The following is a 21642-nucleotide window of genomic DNA, read 5'->3' on the forward strand; positions in this document are numbered from 1 at the left end:
TGTGAGTAATAAGCCTGCAGATGATCAGGATTGTGTGTGTTTGAATTACATTTTCCTCAGAAGCACCTTTTCACTTATCCTAATAATTTAGACTAATTTAATGCCATTGCCGTTCTCACTGTAGGTTTGTTTTGAGGAGTTTTTCCTTCGCTTGATGGAGGAAGTAGTCTTTAGAGATGGTTGTGATAATTTGTGATCGTGATTTGTGGCCATAATATTACTTTATAGCTATATTAGCCTCATAACTTCATTGCAAAACTTAGAAGCAAACTTCAGACACCAAACATGTCTTGGATGATCAACTACCTTTGAAATTTTATGGAAATTAGGTTTTGGTCAAAACATTGCTATATGAGGATGATTTAAAGGTTTGTTCTTTTGTATGAGTACTTACTCACTTACAAAATAGAGATATACCGTTCCTTTAGTTTTTTAATTACAGTCAACAACTGAGACAGTTATTCACCATTGAAACTTTCTCCACTGCATTATATCAGCTGTCAGCTAACATAACCATTCATTGTACAAGGATATGTGCATGGAAATGGTGCAGTGATTCTAAATTGAATATTAATTGCAACCTGTTGTGACTTGGTTGGGGTTGTAGAAGCTCGGTTCACTATAGTGATGCTTTTCTTTTAATTATTATCTATAGTTTTTGTGACTTTTTTTACAGTGAAGTGGCAGAGAAAGATGTAGGGCTGAACCACAGTGATTGACTGTGTTGCAGGTTGTTTACGTTGCCTGGGAGACAGCGCTGTCGGTCATTTTGCACTCTGACACGGCCATAGTTATGAGTTGGCAGCAGCTTGGAATTTTTTACATTTTCACTTTTATACATTCACATATTTACTACTGAATCAAAAATGTAAACATTTGAAACCATGTTGACGGGGCTTTAATGTTGTGGGCATACATGTTTTGCACCGTGCCATTGTTCGGTGAGTGTGTGCCGTGTTAGACTGTGAAATGATTCTATTTCCAGGTCCAGGTTCTGGGTTTGGTCTCTTGTGAGTTTACCTCCCTCACACACATCACTGCATGATTAGTGGCATCCTTTCCAGGTTTTTCTCATGTACCAAATCATGCAGAACAACTTGGACAAGGTTACTTGTTAGATCCCAGAGTGGATTTACTGATCAATAATTACTTCACTACCAACAAATATCTTAAGTTTGGAATTCACATTTGATAAAGAGGTCATGTGTGTCCAGCTCTGTGGAAAAATGATAATAAAGTCCAGTTTTTGACCTTTATATTCCCTTTGACTATGAGGGTAAGGAGTGGAGTACTCTTACTCTGTATCTGCGATAACTAGTTCTAGGAGTGTGAGGATGCATTGATGTGAAGGTGTTGATTTATCAGTTTTGCAGTATTGAAACTGATAATCTGTCCTAATAATGTTCCATAAAGCCTGAACTCATTTTTTGGCCAAAATAAAATTCTTGAGCTATTTTTAAATGAAAATGTAGTTTTCGAAAAAAAGTAAACATTTATGTATTATTCTAATTTTCTACATGTCTTTGTGTATTCAGTGTATTTTTAAAAATAATTCTGAATTGTCCCAGAATAATTTCACTGAAATTTCTTCATTTTGTACTTGGTTACTCTACTTGGTGCTTACGGGCACTTGTGTTAGCAGCCTGTGGTCAGTGACTCATTGTCCTCTTGTTCACTCCATTTCCAGGCCACGGAAAGAACCACAAAGATGCAGCATCTGTCCGAGCTACCCACCCTATCCCTGCAGCCTGTGGCATCTACTACTTTGAAGTGAAGATAGTCAGCAAAGGCAGAGATGGGTAAGTGTTGTGTTTTGTTGAGTGTTGGTGGCAGCTTTGATCAAGCTGCCCCCAATTGTTGAGCCTGGATCTAATTCTACATGACTGTGGACATATTCACTCGGAGATGGGTGCTGTAATAGTAGCAATGGGCTATATTTGAGTACTGACCAAAATTTCAGGTCCAGTTAAAGCTCTAATCTGGATCGGGTACAACGTTTTTGATGAATGGAGTGACATGAACGTGGTTAGTTCCAGTATACAGAACCTACGTAATGGAATCGCTGATTGTAGTTTGATGCTGCATGCAGGCAGTATGTCCAGTTCACCCTGTAAGGCTGTTTTGTAGCTGAGCCATACAGTGATCTTCATGGCATGAACCTCTGTTTTCCTTTCTCACTGTTGTTTACAGGTACATGGGTATTGGTCTGTCTGCCCAGGGGGTCAACATGAACAGGCTGCCGGGTGAGTTAGCAGGGGGAGGTGTGTGGGTGAGTGGTGAGGGCTGGATGAGGGACTGTGCTTTGCAGGGAGTCATACAGTAAACATGACTCCTGGTCTGTGGTGGACAGGTGGAGTTTGGACTGAGTAACACTGGGTTGTTGGTTGTGTGTGTGTGTGCCTGTCTGTGTGTGCATGTGTATGCGCGTGGTTGAACTTGAATTTATTTATCTTATACAAAAATCTTATAAAAGGTTTTCTTGGCGTGTGTGTGTGTGTATATGTGTATATATTTTATATATATATATATATATATATATGTATATGTGTCTATCTGTGTGTGTGTGTATGTATGTGTGTGTGTGTATATGTATATATGTATGTGTGTATGTGTGTGTGTATATGTATATATGTATGTGTGTGTGTATATGTATATATGCATATGTGTGTGTGTGTGTGTGTATGTACGTATGTATGTATGTGTCTATGTTTATACGAGCGAACTAGTTCTGTGAGAGGCACATTGAACATTGAGCCATTACTGTATCCCGCCCTCTCATTTCAATATTGGTTATAACAAGCCCTTGTTTCCCCTCAGGGGAATCACAGACGCGGTTCTGTTGCTGTATTAGTACAAGAGAAGTTTATTAGATGAGCCCCCAGAGAGGTCAGAGATCGATTGAACTGTCGCCTTCTGCAAGAGAACTTGCCCAGAAATCACTGTGACCTGACTCAATTCCTTTTCCATTCCCATTCCCCAAAATAATGACAGAAAAATCCATAGCAATAAAATGTTTTAAAAAGTTTAATATTTCAGAACTGTAACATTTATGTTCAGATTAGCATATATGTATCATTGTAGCTGATTAGCAAGCTAAAGGCTACGCAGGTAATTTTTTTGTTACATATGTTCAGACTTCTGAAAAAACATTCTGAATTACAAAGTTTGCTTGTAGATGTAGGCAATATGGCAAAAAGCATAATCACAATTCTTCAGGAATTCAGGAGTTTTTAGGATACTTGATGTGTCATAGTATTAATTTTTTTCTGACAACCAATAAATTAGAACAGACGAAGTAGTGCCACATTTTAAAAATACTGTCAAAAACTTTGAATCCAGTTACTTGTATTCAACATTTTTACACGCTGTGCTGTACTAAATCCAATTAAACAGGACTAATTATACTCATCAGACATGCAGTTGAGAAGTGATTAAGTGCTGGTGATATCCACGATATGCTCAGAAAAGTGTATTGTAATAAATTACGTCACAACAATAAATATTGTGATATATTGCTCAGCTCCATTTACACGGTTAGCTAAATGGCCACTAGTAGTGGCCACTTGTGTACCGTATGTATGACACACTTCCGAGTAGTGAGGGCATGTCAAAAATAGTATTGGAAACGGGTTCTGGGAGAAAGCATGTGGGCAGTCCAAGACAGCTTGTCTTGGCCAGGCTCGGCTGTTGCTGTAGTGCCTCTTGCTGCAGTGTTCAGAATGCACCTTGCGATAGAGTTGTGTACTTGCGCGAAGTATGTTGCTCCTTTTGCACAGTGCTGTATGTATATCTGGTAACTTCAAGCATTTCTGGTCATTGTTTCAATAACCTCATTAAACACTGTAAGCTTGAACACAATTAAGTTCTTAAAGGGCCCATATCCTACATTTTTGTTGTTTTTATTTTTTTCCTGTCATCCACTTACAATATTTGTGGTTTTATGTATAAGAACATTTATAATGAAATTTTCAATGGCTGTTTAACAGACTGTTTTTGTTGCTGTGTCCTTAAGACTAATATATGTATGTGATATCCGTTCTGATTGGCTGCCATGTATTGTGCCTCATTGTGGTTGAAACATTCCTAAGCTACTGTAGGCTGAAGTGGCCGATATATGTTGATGCATAGCTTTAAGTGACATTACAAAAACAATGAATTCAAAACAGGCTGTTGGTACAGCTTAGTTTCCATCTATGGACTGTATGGGCTGGGCAGCGAAGACTGCATTTGGAAACTAACAATGTTTACATCTTACATCAAAGTCCTTTGTTTCAGTGAAGAGAGGACAGTTCTGGTTTCTGAAGTATGGGCTCTTTAAGTAAATAGCCTTGGAGACCTTTTAGTTTTATTGTGTCCAGAATCATATTTCTGAATACAACAATTAAATGAGGCTGTTGAATATGCCTTTACAAATCCCTGTTTCTGACTCTGTTTACCTGTGTAAAGTCCTTGTTGTTAACATTGCACCTGCTCCCATGTAAATGTGCGTTTTTTAGTTCCTGAATAGCCTACTTGGATTTCTATCATATAATTTGTTTGTGGTTTGGCACCACTTGCACCCTCCATCCTTTCTGTGCAGTCTCTGTCCTCAGCCTCACACACCTCTTTTCACCAGCCGTCTCTTTCCTATGCAGTCCCCTCTCTGCTGTTTTGAGCATGCCTGAGCATGCCCTGGGAAGGGCTATCAGCAAACAGAATGACCTTAAACGTCTTCCAGTCCATCTAAAAATGCTTCACAAGATCGCTCTTTGAAAGGGCATGATGTCAAGTAGACAGTGTCTGTGAATTTCCACGCAAGACCTCAGTAGAAGATCAAGATGCAGGGGAAAAATACTGTTATCCGTTTTTCCTAATTGAGTTTTCAGACACACACAGTTTTTCCTTTGAAAGGCCTGGCCTTACTGAATAAGAGCAACTATTGATTTGGAATCTGTGTCATGTTTTTCTTGCAGGATTCACATGTGTTAGTCCTCTGGAATGCCTGTACTGTCGAAGGAGGCATGACTTGGTTTGGATTAAGTTGTTTGGATTGAATGTAATTAAACAATGTGCTGGATTAATATGTTTACTGTTAAAGCCGCTGTAGAAAGTGAATGGAGGAATTGGTGTAATGTGTGTGTGCTCACGTGAGCACTGCTTCTGATTTTAATAGTTTAGAAATTTTGTTAAGTGTGAAGTAGTAAACATGCTGAGATTGTTTTGAACCTTAGTCTGACAAAAATCCAAATGAACCTCAGCAATTCCACATGAACCCTGGTTCAGTTCGCTGCTAGTGGGAATGCATTTTTATGATGGCATGCACCGAGCAAGGGAATTCAACATAGGCATGTTTTTCTGCTTATTCTACCACACATTAGCACTGTACTGCCTGAATATACTGCCTGCATTATCTGTTTTGCTTGTTTTAACATGTCAGTCTGTATAGGCGATCATATCGTTCTTATAGCATAACAGCAGATGAGCAATAAAATAAAAGCAAGCAGTGAAATTTGGTTTTGGCGCATGGATCACAGAACATATTACATCAAGACTTGACTGGCTACATTTAAATGAAAAAACCAATGATAAAGAGGCAGATATCAAGTAAGGTTTATTATTATTGCTCTTGTGATACAAATAGACGTTAAAATGTGGGAGTTTTTTTGGCTCAAATGGTGGCAAATGTGAGAGTAACAGAGCGTATTCCTGCAAAACGTCTGACCAGTAAACAAGCACTTGCATGTAATTTGGTACACTTTAGCCATTGCAGTGTGAAACCAATAAACAAGCACCAAATGAAAAAGATACAATGTGATAAATCAGATCATTTTTAAGGACAGCGCAAAATACATAAAACAGAATAAATATTAAGTTTAATTTCTGGAAATGTGGTTTGTGTCTGGTTAACGTTTGGTCTACATTTAAGAGAACCAAAACAGTATAAAACGGTCAAATCAAAGCTATGTTAGGTTGGAGAGATTCTTATCTTATTGGAAAGATCATACTCTGCAGTGTATTGAGGAACTATGCTGTCACTAACTTGAATTAACTTGAGTTAATCCTAACTTGATATTAAATTTAAGTGTTTGGGGATTATGGGCAGATGCTGATATCTGATATTTTTCATGTACATACCTGCTGATGCATAAACATCTTAAAAGTAGTACTAGACAGTAAGACAATTTTTGTAATTTGACCTCTGTCTGGAATTACAGCCAGTTTTTACATATTCCCTACATTTTCACAGGCTCAAAAGTAATTGGACAGTTGACTGATAAGCAGTTTTATGGTCAGGTGTTGCCTGATTCTTCATTATTTCATGACAAATTAAGGAGATAAAAGGTTTGGAGTTGATTCCAAGTGTTGAATATGCATTTCGTAGCTGTTCATGGGAACTCTCGAAATGTGGTCTAAAGATGTTTTGATGCAAGTGAAGGGGGCCATTATTAGGCTAAAAAAAACAGAACAAACCTATCGGAGAGAGAGCAGAAACTTTAGGAGTGGCCAGGTCAACAATTTTGTACATTCTTAAAAAGAAGGAATGCATTAGTGAGCTCAGCAACACCAAAAGGCCTGGAAGACAATGGAAGATAACTTTCCATGGTGAAGAAAATCCCTTCACAACATCTAGTCAGGGACATTCTAGACAAGGTTGATGTATCATTGTCAAAGTCTACAGTCAAGAGACACCCTCATGAATGTAAATACAGAGGTTTTACTTCTAGATGCAAACCACTGGTGACACTTAAGAAGAGAAAGGCCAGATTAGACTTTGCTAGAAAGAATCAAAAAAGGCCCAGTTCTGGAGCAAGATTCTTTTTTCGATACTTGGAGCAGAATGGTGGGAAGAGAAGAGTAGGAGAAGCCAAGGAAGGGCTCATGATCCAAAGCATACCACATCATATGTTAAACATGGTGGAGACAGTGTTATGTCATGGAATGTTCTTAAATAGAACTGAATAGAATAGAATAGAATATGAGTCTCATATATATATAGAATATGAGTCATATATAAAATTATGATAAAATATACACACATACACTCGTACAAATGCACTACAGCACATGGCACCCCAGCATGTTCTGTCCAATCAGCTGCCCCCAGCCTGCAACTCTGTCACCTGGCCATTGGCTTCTCCATGGTGCCTGTAGCCTTTGGAATGCTATGGAGTCATCCAGCCTGTTCTACACACACCTGCTGACTACGACCCGCCAGTTCATTCAGCCCTTGCTGCTGCTCTTTGTTTCAGAGTATTTGGAATATGATAGAAATGGAAATGTGCTCGTGTAGGCTGGGCTTTTTGTCCCTTTGGCCTGATGTAGTATTCTAGCATAGGCACCAGTGTAGCGCCTTTAATGGTAGTAGGTCCTTCAGGTGATTCAAGGTTTGTCTGATTTCTTTTCTGTTTTTGCTAGCAGTGTAATGATACATATTTTTTTAAGTTTGATGGAATTTTAATTCAGAGATCAAAATTCAAATTGCATTTTGATATTTTAAGTGATGCATTGAAATTAAAATCTCGGCCAAAATCCAAACTCAGGACACACCGAGCCGAAAACCAGAAACAAAAACTTTACAAAAAAAAAACAACGAAAAAAAAACTGGCAATAAATAAAAGTAGTTTACATAAAATAAACTTATCAAAATGTTTATGGTGTGTAGTCTACAGTATGCACCACATAACCCTACATCCTTGACAACCGAGCGAGTGGCCGTCCAAGGCAATTCCATTCCATAATTCCATTATGGTTTTAGTTATACTTTTGCACTGCTGTTCGATATTTTATTTTTTTTCATTATTTTGAAAATGGAGGCTACAGTTTGTAAGCACGCTGCACCAGGGCCTCTCCTTTCTGCTTTTGCGGTTTTGCTGCATTCTTTTTATTGAGCAGGATGTTGCCTTTTAAATGGTTTCAAACCTGTAGTGGAGAAATTCTTGAGTTTTGATTCCCCCACCTGACACTCAACATGAGAAGTGATTACAAATTATTCGTCTGGTGTCCCTTGTTGCTGATATTTTCTCTGATCTGCTGATGCTGTTTAAACGTATCTGCATCTAAAAAAAAAAAAAATCTGAAAATTGCAAAATCTAGAATTTAAAAGTGACTCCAGAAAAAAGGTCCAGTCATTTGAGTGTGGATGCATGTATAGCCCCTCCCCCTCCCCAACCACTTTACTCTAATAGGATGAACACAGATGCTTAGTTTTTAACTAATTGTGGTTTAGTTGTCAGTGTATTAGTGGTTCTGGTAAATGTATGTCTAAAATAAACGGTGTTGAAGTGTTGTGATGTATGACTTCACATTGCTGTTACTGTGGAAGAGAGATGATGTCACCTCTGTGTGTGTGTGTGTGTGTGTGTGTGTGTGTGTGTGTGTGTGTGTGTCTGCTGGGCTGTGTGTGTGTGTGTGTGTGTGTGTGTGTGTGTGTGTGTGTGTGTGTGTGATTACAGCATAATGGTCTTACGCGCCCTGTTGACCTCTGCGTCTCTGATCCCATAGTGGAGCCCTGCCCGTTTCATTAGCATGGAGGGAACAGTGAACGCGGCTTTAGGAGCAATATCCCTGTCAGTGCTGCTCTGCAGATTAATCTAATACCTCACAGTTCACACACGACCTACTTTCCATCCTGCCATCCCCTGATTTACTTTTTCCTTTTCTCCTTGTTTTGGTTTTGTGTCTGTCCAATCCATCTCTCTGCATTGCTTTTAAATTGGTGGAACGTGCGCATGGTAATGCCAGACTATTCACACACTACCATATGCGACGCCCAGGACTGGCATGCACAGTCCGCACTGGGATTCGCAGTGTCTGTGGTGCACAGTAAGTGTTGCTGAGAGTTGAGTGACTCATTCGGACTCAGATCTGATGTGTAGTCGGATGCCCCCTTCTGGCCGGGGGAGACATTGCATGTAATGCTAAACGGCTGAGGTGAGTGAATGGGGGGGTAATTAGAAGCGCGAGTTAATCCATCTGGATTCACATAGATTATCCAGCTTCTTTTGCACACCCCTAACTCTACAGTATTCAGCATGAATTGCTAAAATGATCTGATATCAGAATCTCAGGACAGCTTCAATCATACTGTATTTGTAATTGCTGTCTCTTGTTGGTTTTCTTTATTGTTTCTCTCAGGCTGGGACAAGCACTCCTACGGTTACCACGGTGACGACGGACACTCCTTTTGCTCCTCAGGGACCGGCCAACCGTACGGCCCGACCTTCACAACGGGCGACGTGATTGGCTGCTGCGTGAACCTCATCAACAACACATGCTTCTACACCAAGAACGGACACAGTTTAGGTAAAGCAAAACCTGTCTAGTTGAAAATGTCGAAAGAACACCAGGTTTTCTAATTGTGTTCAGACATAGATGATAAATAATGTTTGGCCTGTCAAACTTGTTTTTCGAAACCAGTTGAACTCAGGAATGTTAAATAGCTTCACAACAGTTTGTTGTGCTTTACATAAGTTGATGTTTGTCTGCTTCTTTTCTCTTCCAGGTGTGGCATTCACAGATCTCCCAGTAAGTGAAGAATGAAGCACTGACTCACTCACTCTCATACATACATCACTCTCTTCATCTTGCCATACTTTTGGAAAGATTTTGTTGTATGTCCAGGTTAAGAGGGTGGTAATGCGCTTGGCTGAGCTTTCTGCTTGTAGTGTATGATTAATGAAGCGGACACTTCAGCTGATACTTTGCCAGTTGAGGTGATTTGGAAGAAGGCCCTGTGCAGTGACTCAGTGACAGAGCAAGAGAGAGACACCACGAAGATGCAAACAGTACTCATTATATCCTCCCCGCTCCACCTCCGTCTCTCCTGTCTTGTTTTTTTTTCTCTTTCCCCAGCCCAACTTGTATCCCACAGTAGGGCTGCAGACTCCTGGAGAAATCGTGGACGCTAACTTTGGCCAGCAGCCATTTGTGTTTGACATTGAGGACTATATGAGTGAGTGGAGGGCAAAGATCCACGGCATGATCGCCCGCTTCCCCATCGGAGAGAGGCTCGGCGAATGGCAGACAGTGCTGCAGAAGTGAGAGGCCATTTTCACCTATCAAATAGGGCTGCACGATATTATAAAATACCATATTGCGATTATATTGCAATAACGATATGTGTTGTAATATTGTAAAACATATTGGCGACCCTCCTGATGACATGATTAAAAATGAGTCATTGTTTTGTCCTAAATTATTTACATATTTTTGATGGTGAGTGCCTCATATGCATATTGCACCCTCAGGCAATATCAACATTACAAATATCAGTGTCATGATACTGAATAACAATCGATGTGCAGCTTTACTGTCAAATAATCGAACCCTACAATGCAAATGGCCCACTTTTACATGTCCAGTGAGTTGTAAACGTGCAAGCACTCATTTTGATTCAAGAAATGGATTTGTCATTCGTAACTAGTCCTTATAAAATGGATAATTCCAGCCCTAAAATCTAATTGGTTGAGCTGCGTTTGAAGCCGTTGTAAAATGCTCGATAAATGCACACCTATGACCGCCTAACAACAATTGACTTCTGTATTAATATGCTACGTCATTGAAAACCACTGTACGGGCAATGGACTTTGTGCTCCTTGCACGGGCCACTGAATATATCGATGAATGATGTAATAATGAAGTTTGAACTTATTTTCTGGTAAACAAAGCTTAAGATAATAGGATAAACTGTTTTTCCAGTAGTCAGTGCTAGGCATTAAACATTATCTTATCACGTTAAGTTATGAAATGACTGCAGTATTTAATGGTGGTGACTGAAAGTTCTTGTCATCCTTAATCAGTCTATGGTTGCTTGGCAACTGTAGCATACTCTTAACAAACTACATTTCTTGGCAGAATAGTTGTTTAATGCAATTATTATTACTTATAACGCAAACATTTTATTGAATATGTGCATTTTATAATTCTTTTTATAAAAGCTGTGCTGCTATGATTTAATAATGGGTAAGGGGTGATGGTAGGAATCAGTGCTCATAGCTTATTGCTTTAATTGAAATTTTGCTGGTTAGACACTACACAACTTATAAAGTCCTAACAGGTTGCGAAGACGGGGAGCATATATGTTCCTTCACCTCTCTGCTAGCTCTCTCATTGGGCCATCTCGCACTACAGGACTCATAAATGTTTTTTGTGTCAAAAAAATCAAACAAGTTTTAAAAAAAAAGGCTAAAGATTGACTCGTTCGCTTTCTACACAGCAGATCATTCATGCTGTGAATCGCTTCTGACCAAGCTCCCAACCTGGAAAAGCACTTTCGATTGTAAAAAAAATTTGTTGGAAGGGACAAGTTGAGGGTTAATTTTGGGGCAAAAATCATGTAGTGTGCATCCAGTTTCAAGGAAATAATGCTCATCTGCTCTGTGCTCCTGCAATAACTGTGTCTGATGCTCTTTTCAGTATGGTGTCCAGCTACCTGGTGCATCATGGCTACTGCGCCACCGCCATGGCCTTTGCTCGAGCCACAGAGACCATGATCCAGGAGGACCAGACCTCCATAAAGAACAGACAGAGTGAGAATCCACGCACAGACACGCGCCACCAAATTTTTCCTAAGAACATAAGATAATTGCTTAAATACAGATCAGAGAACCAGTTCATGTTTGTCTCGTCTGTCTGCTTATTATTGTAGATTATGTTCAAAGACTTTCTTTAAAATGCTGCTGCCAGATCAGCCTGTTTTAACCACACTGAGTCAAAGGGCAGGTACAGAAAGCTTTTTTTCACTACAGTACAAAACACAGTCACTGTGGTGTCACTCACTGTTAGAAAAATGTTTTGTGAAAGGGAACTGTCACATTTGACACTTTTTTAGGCTCAGAACGTGCTATGTGGTGCCAGAGGTTTAAACAAACATGTTTTTGTTTGTTTGTTTTATTGCTATCAAAGCCACTTCAGAGAAATAAGCGAGGAAAAACCACATCAGAAATGTCTTTGAGCACGTTTGAAACAGAGAGAGGATCCCCAAGAATCACCACAGCAGCCTGACTAATTCACTAGCACTAACAGAAATAATGCATCCACAACATTTAGTAATGCCCCTCTTTCAAACTCACAGCATACCAAACAGTCTTACAAACTGGAAATACAGAACTAGCCATGGCAGAGCGATGCAAATATTTCTCAGTACAAATGCAGCTCAGGTTATTAGTGCAGTGCTGATATTGCCACGCCCCTACCAGTCCAAATGAACTCTGGGAGTTTTCAAATAAAAAAAGGTTTGAAAGTGTTTAGAAATGTATGATGAAATGTCATGATTTTTGTTCTTAATGTTCAGAGGGCTGTAAAACTGATCAGGGCTATTTCACTGTGTGACTGGACACCTTTGAGTATTGCAATCACATTGTATCACTTTCAGTCTTTTAAAACAATTTCTGTTTTCTTATAACACATTCGGTGTTGTCCTTTGTCTACAGAGAGATGGAGGACATGCCTATAATCGCATAGACTGTTGGACAAATAGGCGGCATTGCCACTTTCTCAGTAGTAATTGGTGGCTTTAGACAAGCACTCATAGGGAAATATTTTACCTGTTATTTTTGTTCACATTTAGCCGGTTAATGTTTTTGACAGTTTAAGCTGTGGAATTATGTGCATTATTGCTTCTGGCATTCTGACAGCATGCTTTTTGGCTGGGTTTTGGGTTAGTTTAGATTGTTTTTAGGTCTGCTTTTCTGACAACCCTACAGCCACAAATGGTAAGTGTGTGTGTGTCTTTGTGTCTATGTTTGAGCAGGAATACAGAAGCTGGTCTTGGCGGGTCGTGTCGGAGAGGCTATTGAAGCCACACAGCAGCTGTACCCCGGGCTCCTAGAACGCAACCCAAATTTACTCTTCATGTTGAAGTGAGTGAAGTCTATATATACACACACACACAAACGCACACATGCCACAGATTTACCAAAACTAAGTTTCGTACAGAGAATAATAGTGAAATGTTTTGTTTGCATGCCAATGTAGCTAACAATGAATGAGAGTTTGATCTTATGCATGCACTTCATTTGAATAATGATAAATACTGACTATTGCTGTTTATAAATTTTTTGTTACATTAACGTTTTTGAATTACCAAACTGTTCCTTTAAGCAAAGGTGTGCCAGGTTCTACTCAGCTTAACAGCACTGTAGGGGTGCAGAGCCTGCATTTATCCTGGAATGGTCCGCATTCCGTGATTCTAATATTATTGAAGCACATAAATCCAAGGTTGGGTCAAAAGTGAATTCTGGATCAAATAGGGCTTTCATTATAATTCACATAATGCTAACTTGCTGGAAATAGAAACAGAAGCCTGCTATCATGCACTTAATCACCACCATGTCTTACTCCCTGCAAACATTTATGATAATTCGTGTATTTTATGAAGGTCTTTCATGACTAGCCAAGCAGTTGTAGAAATACAAGTGGTAGGAAAACTTGGCCAGATGGTCTTGAGGTAAAGACGTCAGTATTGATCTGGAGGAAGTTTACGCAGCCTGTTTGACCAGAAGTGTTTACAGTTAGTCATTTCTATTATTTTTCTCCTATCCCTGCTACTGGCAGCATTTTTAATAGACTTTGCTTGAGAAAGCTGCCAGTGTGCCATTGGCATTATTCTCACACAACGGCGCAGAACTCTGAAAACCTTGGAACACTCTGTGCATTCCAAAGACAATGAAAGATGTTTGATTATATTATGAGAGACACAAACATGAAGGTACAGTCAGAAAAACAGGCAGAGAGACCGGCATGTTCCCTGCCACGCTTCTTAGCTAGAGAAACAGCAGTTGTTTTGTTACATGCTCCTATGACCAACACAGTGGCAGGGTGAACCACTGGTCAGCATTGCTTGAGAGTGTGCTGCACTCGATTTGGTTAGTGAGTTGCTGGGTGGATTGTCATGTGTTAGAAGTAAGAACAAACCTCATGTGTTCTCAGAGCTTCATCTCCAGCTCTCCTGATAAATATGCGTTAGCTATAACGCAAACTTTTGATTAAATGTGGTAGAGCAGAGTTTTCTGAGTCTGTTAAGAGTTCTGTTTCAGTTTACTAAAGAGAACACATTTCGAAGGCTGGTTTTACACATGGTGAAACTTGTATGCAACTAATTGCATGTTATGAGTTGCAACATAATTTCTGTGCAGCTTTACAGTTCAGTAGCTGAATTTACAGCTCATATTTTTTGATGGTATCGTTCTTGCTATAAAGTCATCCACGAGGTGTAATTTATATATTTGTCACATTTTATTATCTTTGTGTGCTTTTTCCAGCTGTCAGTGCCATTGTTTTTTCTGTATCTATATATCTATCATTTGTCTGAAGTTATCTAGGGACGTTTACTATATGTTTTATCTGTGTCCTTTCAACCACCCTAATAAACCAGCTTCCATTTTATCTTCTTGGTTTTTGATCCAGTGGAATCAGTGGTTTGAAAGTGTCCTTTGACATGGTCACATGATGCGTTATTGCCGTTTTTACTGGCTGTTTCTTGAAACCTGTTCCATGAAGAACGCTTGCAACTGTTGCTGATGAGTTTCAAATGAGTTTCAGGATGCTTTACATTTACAAGTGCAGTTTAGTTTCAACTAAAGTTGCATTAACGCTTCACCATGTAAAGTCAGCCTTTGACTTTGCTTTATTGAGCTTTTGTGCTTGCATTTTCAGTGAGAATCCCACTGTGACCCTTTTTGTGACCATAGTGTTAAAAAACAATGCAAGTTATTAACAAAACTATGATATTGCGAACACTGAGAAACAGCTCTGCCTCTGAACACCCAAATGTAAGGGTGTTTTTCTTCTCTTTTGAATGATTTGAACTTTGCCCATGCCCCAAGTTGTTTTGATGCTGAGAAATGTCTCTTTAAAGTGGAAAACCACAAGTGCAGTGAAGAAAAGATCATTGTGAACACAGCGTACGGAGACAGAAAAAGTAGTTATGTACATTTATGTTAGTTATGTTATGTTTTATCTTGATAAGAGAATATATTTTCTATTTGTGTTGCATGGCAAACAGTGAGTGAGTGAGCAAAAATATATTGGGAATAAATACAACATATGAGCATGAATGGATTGCAGAGCAATTTTTTTTATGTAGAGTAGTCTCAATTTCCAAGTAGTGCAACCCCTGCAGCTACACAGTCTTTCTTTAGCTAGTGAACACTAGTGAACACTACCTGTCAGAGACATGACCTGACAGAAGAGTAGATGTGTATGACAGTGTGATGGATCTCTGAGGAGTTGATGATTATCAAAGAACTGAATAGCTGCTTCTTAAAAACTAAGCAGCAGGTAATGTGTCAAACACATCAACAGAGGGAAGGATGAGTTCAGTTTACAAAAGTAAAGATTGTTGTTTTCAAAAAAAAACTATATATTGTTTACATGAGAATTTGTAATACATAGATGACAACAACTCTAGAATTCATGGACTTCAGCAGCCTGTGTACTGTCTTTTCATCTCACTGATAACCATAATAGATGTATGAGGTGTCTGTAATGTAATTCTTTAATATAGTAGACCCACTTAGTGTTCAATCCTGTTATACATATGGACCATGCTACTGAATTAGTTCAAACTGCGGTCCCACAGTAAGAATTGTCTGTCCCGGACCCTAAACCCTAAATTTCAACTTGTGAAAATAATACTACATTTTATGAATAAAAAAGTTAAAAGTGCTATACAAGCAAAGATTGGATTATTATTATTATTATTATTATTATTATTATTATTATTATTATTATTCTTTGGATGTTCGAAAGAAGTCATCACTTCAAGGGATGACTTGTTTTTGTGAGCCACCACCATTGTGCATCTTGTTTTGTCTGTCTGAGTATGCTGTCGCACTCCAGCATCTGTGTTCAATTTTTTCGATGTTTGTACATTTTTCATGTTTCAGTTAAGTAAAAATGACTTGTAGTGCATCGCAGACAGAGCTGGTTTTCTCCCTGCTTAACATCAAAATAAGATTGGTTTGTGTTAAAACTGTGTTTTGTATTTCACCTCTTCAGCAAACAAAGACATTGTGCTGTCTATTCTCATGTAATGCAAGAGTGAGTCTTTCCTCCTATACACATCACTCTTGTCTGTCAGTGTGTCTGAGACTGGAGAAAGAGCTGTCAGGCAGGCTATACATGTCAGTCAGGGACTGCAGAGAAATGGCTGCTCATTTCAGCATTTTAATGGCTTGCAGAGTGCTGGAGATCTAAGACACATTGGAATTCCTGCATTGATTTTGTTTTCCTCAGGTGTCGGCAGTTTGTGGAGATGGTGAATGGTACAGACAGTGAGGTACGATGCTTTAGTGTCCGTTCCAAAACCCAGGACAGTTACCCCGACTCCCCCAGCCTAAGCCCCCGACACGGAGCCACCAACCCCCATCTGCACAGCACAGGTGACACACACACACACACACACACACACACCCACACACCCTTACTCGTTTACTGTTCGCTCTTGAGTTGTTCTCAGACAAACCTTTAAGTAAGACGTTAACAACAGTACTACTGGCTGTGCGCTGTACATTCGTAGTTGGTTTTCTTGCATCCTCATGTGTCTAGTCAACTGGTCCTGTGAGCAGTTCCAAACGCATGTACTAGGGACGTGCCATTCAAATCCTAAAGATCAGTATCAAAGTACATTTTAATGAATTAGTATTGACTACGTTAAGCCCAGTCCGATTCTGATAAGGCTGTTCCACCCCATTGCACTCATTCACCAGTGTTTTCTTATTTGGGATTTGTTCCCAGGTAAGAACACAATCTATGCACATTCAAGAGCACAAAGGCGCGAACACGTGGTTTAAGAACGTCATGAATCTGACGTAGACTTATTCTTAGGACCTTTCTTAAGAACAGATTTAAGAAAAAAATTAGGAAGATGTTGATGAACGAGGCCCATTGATTCTATCTTTGTCCAACATAAAATGGACACTAGAGACAACTATTTTTAACATTTTAGCCAGAGAAAAGCCAAGTAACTAGATAGCCAGCATACCTTGCTAACTTTATCTTTTAACTTATCCACCTCGTCTGATGTCGTTTTAGTCGCTTGAGTAATCCATCGTCTACATTGCAATGGTAATTTCAAGACAGGTATACGGCTACAATAAGATATTCTGTTTCTTAGCAGTAGCGTTAGCTATCTGACTTCCTTTTGTATTCACCAGCTAAAGACCAAAAAAACCCTCACCCAAAACCCCTAAATCCACACCATGCAGTCGGCAAAAGTTCCTCCCACCTTCAAGGTACATCACCAGGGGGTGTTCCTATTCATTTAAATCATAAAATCTCACTCTAGAGATTACTGCAGCACTGCTGTAGGAAGCGAGTAGGCATGTTTACAACACATGTTGCGGTGGCTACATTTTATTTTTTTATTTTGGCCAGAGTGGCCTTTAATTTCCCTGTATTTTGACAGTAGGCCGCCAGCATAAACACACATAAAATTTGAAAGGGGGCCAGTTATACTTCACATAATTTTTTGACAAAACAAAACAGGCTAGAGTGTATAACATCATGCACATACTAAAAATAAGTGATTTTACTGTATCATTTTAAAGTACCTGGTAGCCAAATCATCAGATTTGTCAATCAAATTGGATCATGCCTTGTAAGTGTTAAACACTTGAAATAATTAAAAAAAACTAGGCCAAAAACAAATGAATCAGTTGAATGTGTCACACTATGCATATACTAAATGTGAAATGATTTTACTTAGCATTGTAAAGTAACTGACAGCCTAGAATACCTTGGCAAATTAGATTTGTTTCACTAATGTTAATGTATTTGAAGTATGTGGCTGCATCATCTACAAAAACACAAATATTGGATTGGGTTCAGGGCAAAAAAGGTGATCCTGACATCTCTAGCAGATACCTTTTTCCAGCACGATGTTATGTAGAAATAATACACCTGTAGTGATGTCCTTGTGTGGCGTAAACAGTTCCTTGCATGTGGACAGTCCAGTTAACGCTTCTGAACCTTCTTTTGGAGAAGTGCACTGGGACCTCTAAATGGTCTCTTATCCATACAGGTGCAGACAGTCCTACGTACAGTAACGGAGTGACCCCTTCTAACAAAAACAAGAGCCACAGCAAATACCCTGGAGCAGGCTCTGCCTCTTCTTCTCCTTCCTCCTCCCCTTCTTCAGTTAACTACTCTGAATCCAACTCCACTGACTCCACCAAGTCCCAGCCACACAGCGCCACCAGCAACCAGGAGACTAGGTATGTATGTGTTTGTAATTTTCTTTTTGTTTTTGTAAGCTGGTGTGTACCACAGCCATCCATGGCCAGGAATCACACAGCAGGTAATGAGCAGGATTGTCTTCCCTCTTACTCCATTACGCCAATGCGTACGTCAGTTAGCTGACGTAACAGAATTGACAGTTACGCCGCTTACCCCTTGAAAGCAGCACAACTGTGGTGATTTCCTATCACCACAGGAATGCTTTTGTAGTGAGGTGAAGAAGTTGTGTACATTGAAATTTAAAGTGCTGCTTGTATTGGCCAGGTTGTGACATCACCATTGTGGAAATTGTGCAAAACAGCATTAGTATTCCCCTCTAAGAATGTTGAGCTGTCGAATAGGCTTGGGCGACATATAACAATAATTATATATTTTCTAAAAATTAAAAATGAATCTAAAATCTTGATTATTGATTAGATCACCCCCCCAACCAATACTCTTTTATATTTGTATGATTTCCAAAGCCATGCCCACATGCTTTACATTTAAAAAGAAATGAACGTTATAGTGGAGTCACTCTGGATTTAAGCTATGGATGCCTTTGGAAAGGCATGTAGTATTATATTGTATATATTGTATTTTATAATTTAACCCATCTGAACAACCGGAACACTTAAGCTGTACAGAAAATGCTGCAAATTTTTCTGAGATGGTATGTGACACTCTGGGAAACCTGCAGCAGAGACAGTAAGGAGTTTATAAAAGTAAAAGTGAATAAAACATGTGAACAAGACAACTGTTATCACCTTTTAAGTGTCATCAGGTTACTTGTCAGTCATTGACGATATGCAATTACATCGCCCTGTTGCCCAGACCTAATGTCTGGTAATGTTGCATTACTGGCAGAAGAGATGATGTGGTCGGCTTCACGTGTCTTGGAGGAAACGTGCTAGCCCTCACCTTCTCACCTTGTTAGCATTGTGTGATGGGGTGAGACCTGACCTGACTCGCAGGGGACATTATGACTAAATCAGAGAGAAAATAAAGTTAAAAATTTGCAAGAAAGAGAAATCGTTAAAAACCTCCAGACAAGTTTAGGCATCCTGTGCCTCACTCTGAATGCCTCTGAGTTTCCCTCTCTGTTTGTGTGTGTGTGTGTGTGTGTGTGTGTGTGTGTGTGTGTGTAGTGACAGTGAGATGGAGATAGAGGCAGAGCACTACAGTAATGGAGTGGCAGAGAACTCCTCCACCCGCATCATGAACGGCACGTACAAGCATCAGGAGATCCTCCAAGGGGATGACAACAGTGTGGGCAACGGAGTAGCAGGTAAACTCACACGAGTACATGTATTTGGCTTGCATGATATCTCTGTGGCTGCTAAATAATAATAATTCTTAATGCTAACAGTTCTTTGCACGCACTGATGCAACTTTAGTCACTTGACTCACTAAAGTGGATAGCGTATTGGACAACATTACAATCCAACCCGCTTAAGATTCCTGTCCAGCCTTGAACACAAGTCGTCAAAGTTTATGTATGTAGTGCTTTTTACAACAGGTGTTGTCACAAAGCAGTTTCACAGAAATATCCGGGTCCAAACCCCCATGAGCAAGCCAAAGGCGACAGTGGCAAGGAAAAACTACCTAAGAACAAGAGGAAGAAACCTTGAGAGGAACCAAGACTCAGAAGGGGAACCCATCCTCCTCTGGTTGACACAAGATGGCAAAACAATAACACAAGCAATATGAACAGAGAATAAGGTTTTACCGTTAGTATAAAATATTAAAATATAGAAAAGGGGAAAAGAAGGTGAAGCAATGCCACTGCTATACCAATAAGAGTCCTTGCCTAATGCTGCTTTCAGCTGCTACTGTAAGAAAATCTTTAAAAAAGAAACTTTTTTTTTCTTTTTTTTTCTCTTGTATTGATGACGATATTGAAACATGGAGTACTGGGAAAATACCAATACCGATCCAATATATTCTTTTAAAACTCCTACGCTTTAAAATGTTATTAATGTAAACTTTTTACGTAAGATGAACATTTAAAAATAGGCTATCATGCTGAAACTAGTCAAACACTCTACTACCCAGGATGAAGAAATACACAGCTAAAAACATCACAAAACACCTTGTGAATGAGTGATATTTCAGATAGATTGGTTGAAGGATCATATTCCACTTTTTTTCCCTCTGATATCTGATCTAGCATTTTCTACTGAAATCTGCCCTGATATCGAATTATGCCTTCTCTACCAGTCACGTCTGATTTGGTTATTTAAAATAAATGAATAATCCATCCTGTCTTTTACTGCAAGCCGTATATGAATTAAAGGAACTTTACGCAAAAAAATAATTGCTGGTTAGTATCGTTATCGGCCACAGCAAAGTGGTACTAGTCATGACTGCTGGCCCAGGGATTCCATGTAAATGTAGTATGCACTACTCACCACTAACAACTGTGTTAAGAAAACTCTCTCTGTCTCTCTCTGCCTCTCTCTGAGCTGTTGCTAAACTAAGCTCTGCTGTAAATCAGAGAATTTAATGTTTGTCTCCAAGGTTACTGGGCACAGGAGAGGGTGAGTGTGATACCATGGACTGTAACCGCATTTGAAAGGCCTACTCATTTCACGCACTTTCTAAACACTTGGTTCTGTGTTCTTGGAAGCCAGGCCCCCTCAGATTTCTGACCGTTTACACACACACACACACACACACACACACACACACACACACACATACATACATACATACATACATACATACATACATACATATATAAAATGTATATAAAATGTGTGTGTGTGTGTGTGTGTGTGTGTGTGTGTGTGTGTGTGTGTGTGTGTGTGTATATATGTATGTATATATATTATGTGTAAAAATGACAAAATGTGAAGTTTTCTTGGGCAAAGGCGCAGAGTTCTTGCATCCTCATGATCCTGTGAAAGAAGTTGTTTGCTGTGTTTAATATTCAAAAATGGTTTTCTGCCTGATTAGGGTAATAGATGGGTAATTTTGTTACGATTTTGTTAAAATTTAGTTAGCTAGTTGCTGGTCATGCTCACTATAGTGATATCTCTGGGACTTAAAGGAGAATTCCACCAATTTTTCAAATGTGCTGCATAATTCAATCATTGAGATGTAAACAGAGTAATTCAGAGTGGTTCAATCTAAAATAGTTCATGGGAAAGAAACTTGCCAACTCTGATTCCTTTACAGCGGTGGAGATGAGAACCAGGGATGACAACACACATACAGCCATTTTATTTACTTTCCAAGACTGCCATTGAACCTACACGTCTTCTGAGTCTTATATGAAATGTTGATAATGGCAAAATAGTGCTAAATCTGAAAAAAGTTGTCTCTGGGAACTATTTTGCATTACACACCCTGCATGCACCTCACCTCTGAATAGAGTTTAAAAATATGTTTCAAGCTGAAAGCTTATTTCAGATCTGTCATAAAGGATTGTCTGTGGCAGGCAAT

At 39.3% G+C, this 21642-nt stretch overlaps 1 protein-coding gene across 2 annotated transcripts in view; it reads left to right on the forward strand.

Annotated features, from left to right (window-relative positions):
- Window positions 1-21642, forward strand: part of ranbp10 (RAN binding protein 10) — a 43046-nt gene that overhangs the window by 13076 nt on the left and 8328 nt on the right. For both annotated transcript variants that reach the window (XR_005006495.1, XM_036561595.1), the window contains exons 2-11: window positions 1688-1799; window positions 2191-2243; window positions 9115-9282; window positions 9482-9504; window positions 9832-10016; window positions 11395-11507; window positions 12731-12839; window positions 16216-16361; window positions 18002-18194; window positions 19344-19483. Coding sequence is in view for 1 of the 2 variants with exons in the window: in XM_036561595.1 (XP_036417488.1) it covers window positions 1688-1799; window positions 2191-2243; window positions 9115-9282; window positions 9482-9504; window positions 9832-10016; window positions 11395-11507; window positions 12731-12839; window positions 16216-16361; window positions 18002-18194; window positions 19344-19483 (1242 nt within the window). In the remaining variant the exon portion in view is untranslated. The remainder of the gene's footprint in view (window positions 1-1687; window positions 1800-2190; window positions 2244-9114; window positions 9283-9481; window positions 9505-9831; window positions 10017-11394; window positions 11508-12730; window positions 12840-16215; window positions 16362-18001; window positions 18195-19343; window positions 19484-21642) is intronic.

Source organism: Colossoma macropomum, unplaced genomic scaffold (assembly GCF_904425465.1).
Source record: "Colossoma macropomum unplaced genomic scaffold, Colossoma_macropomum, whole genome shotgun sequence".
Taxonomy (NCBI): Eukaryota; Metazoa; Chordata; class Actinopteri; order Characiformes; family Serrasalmidae; genus Colossoma; species Colossoma macropomum.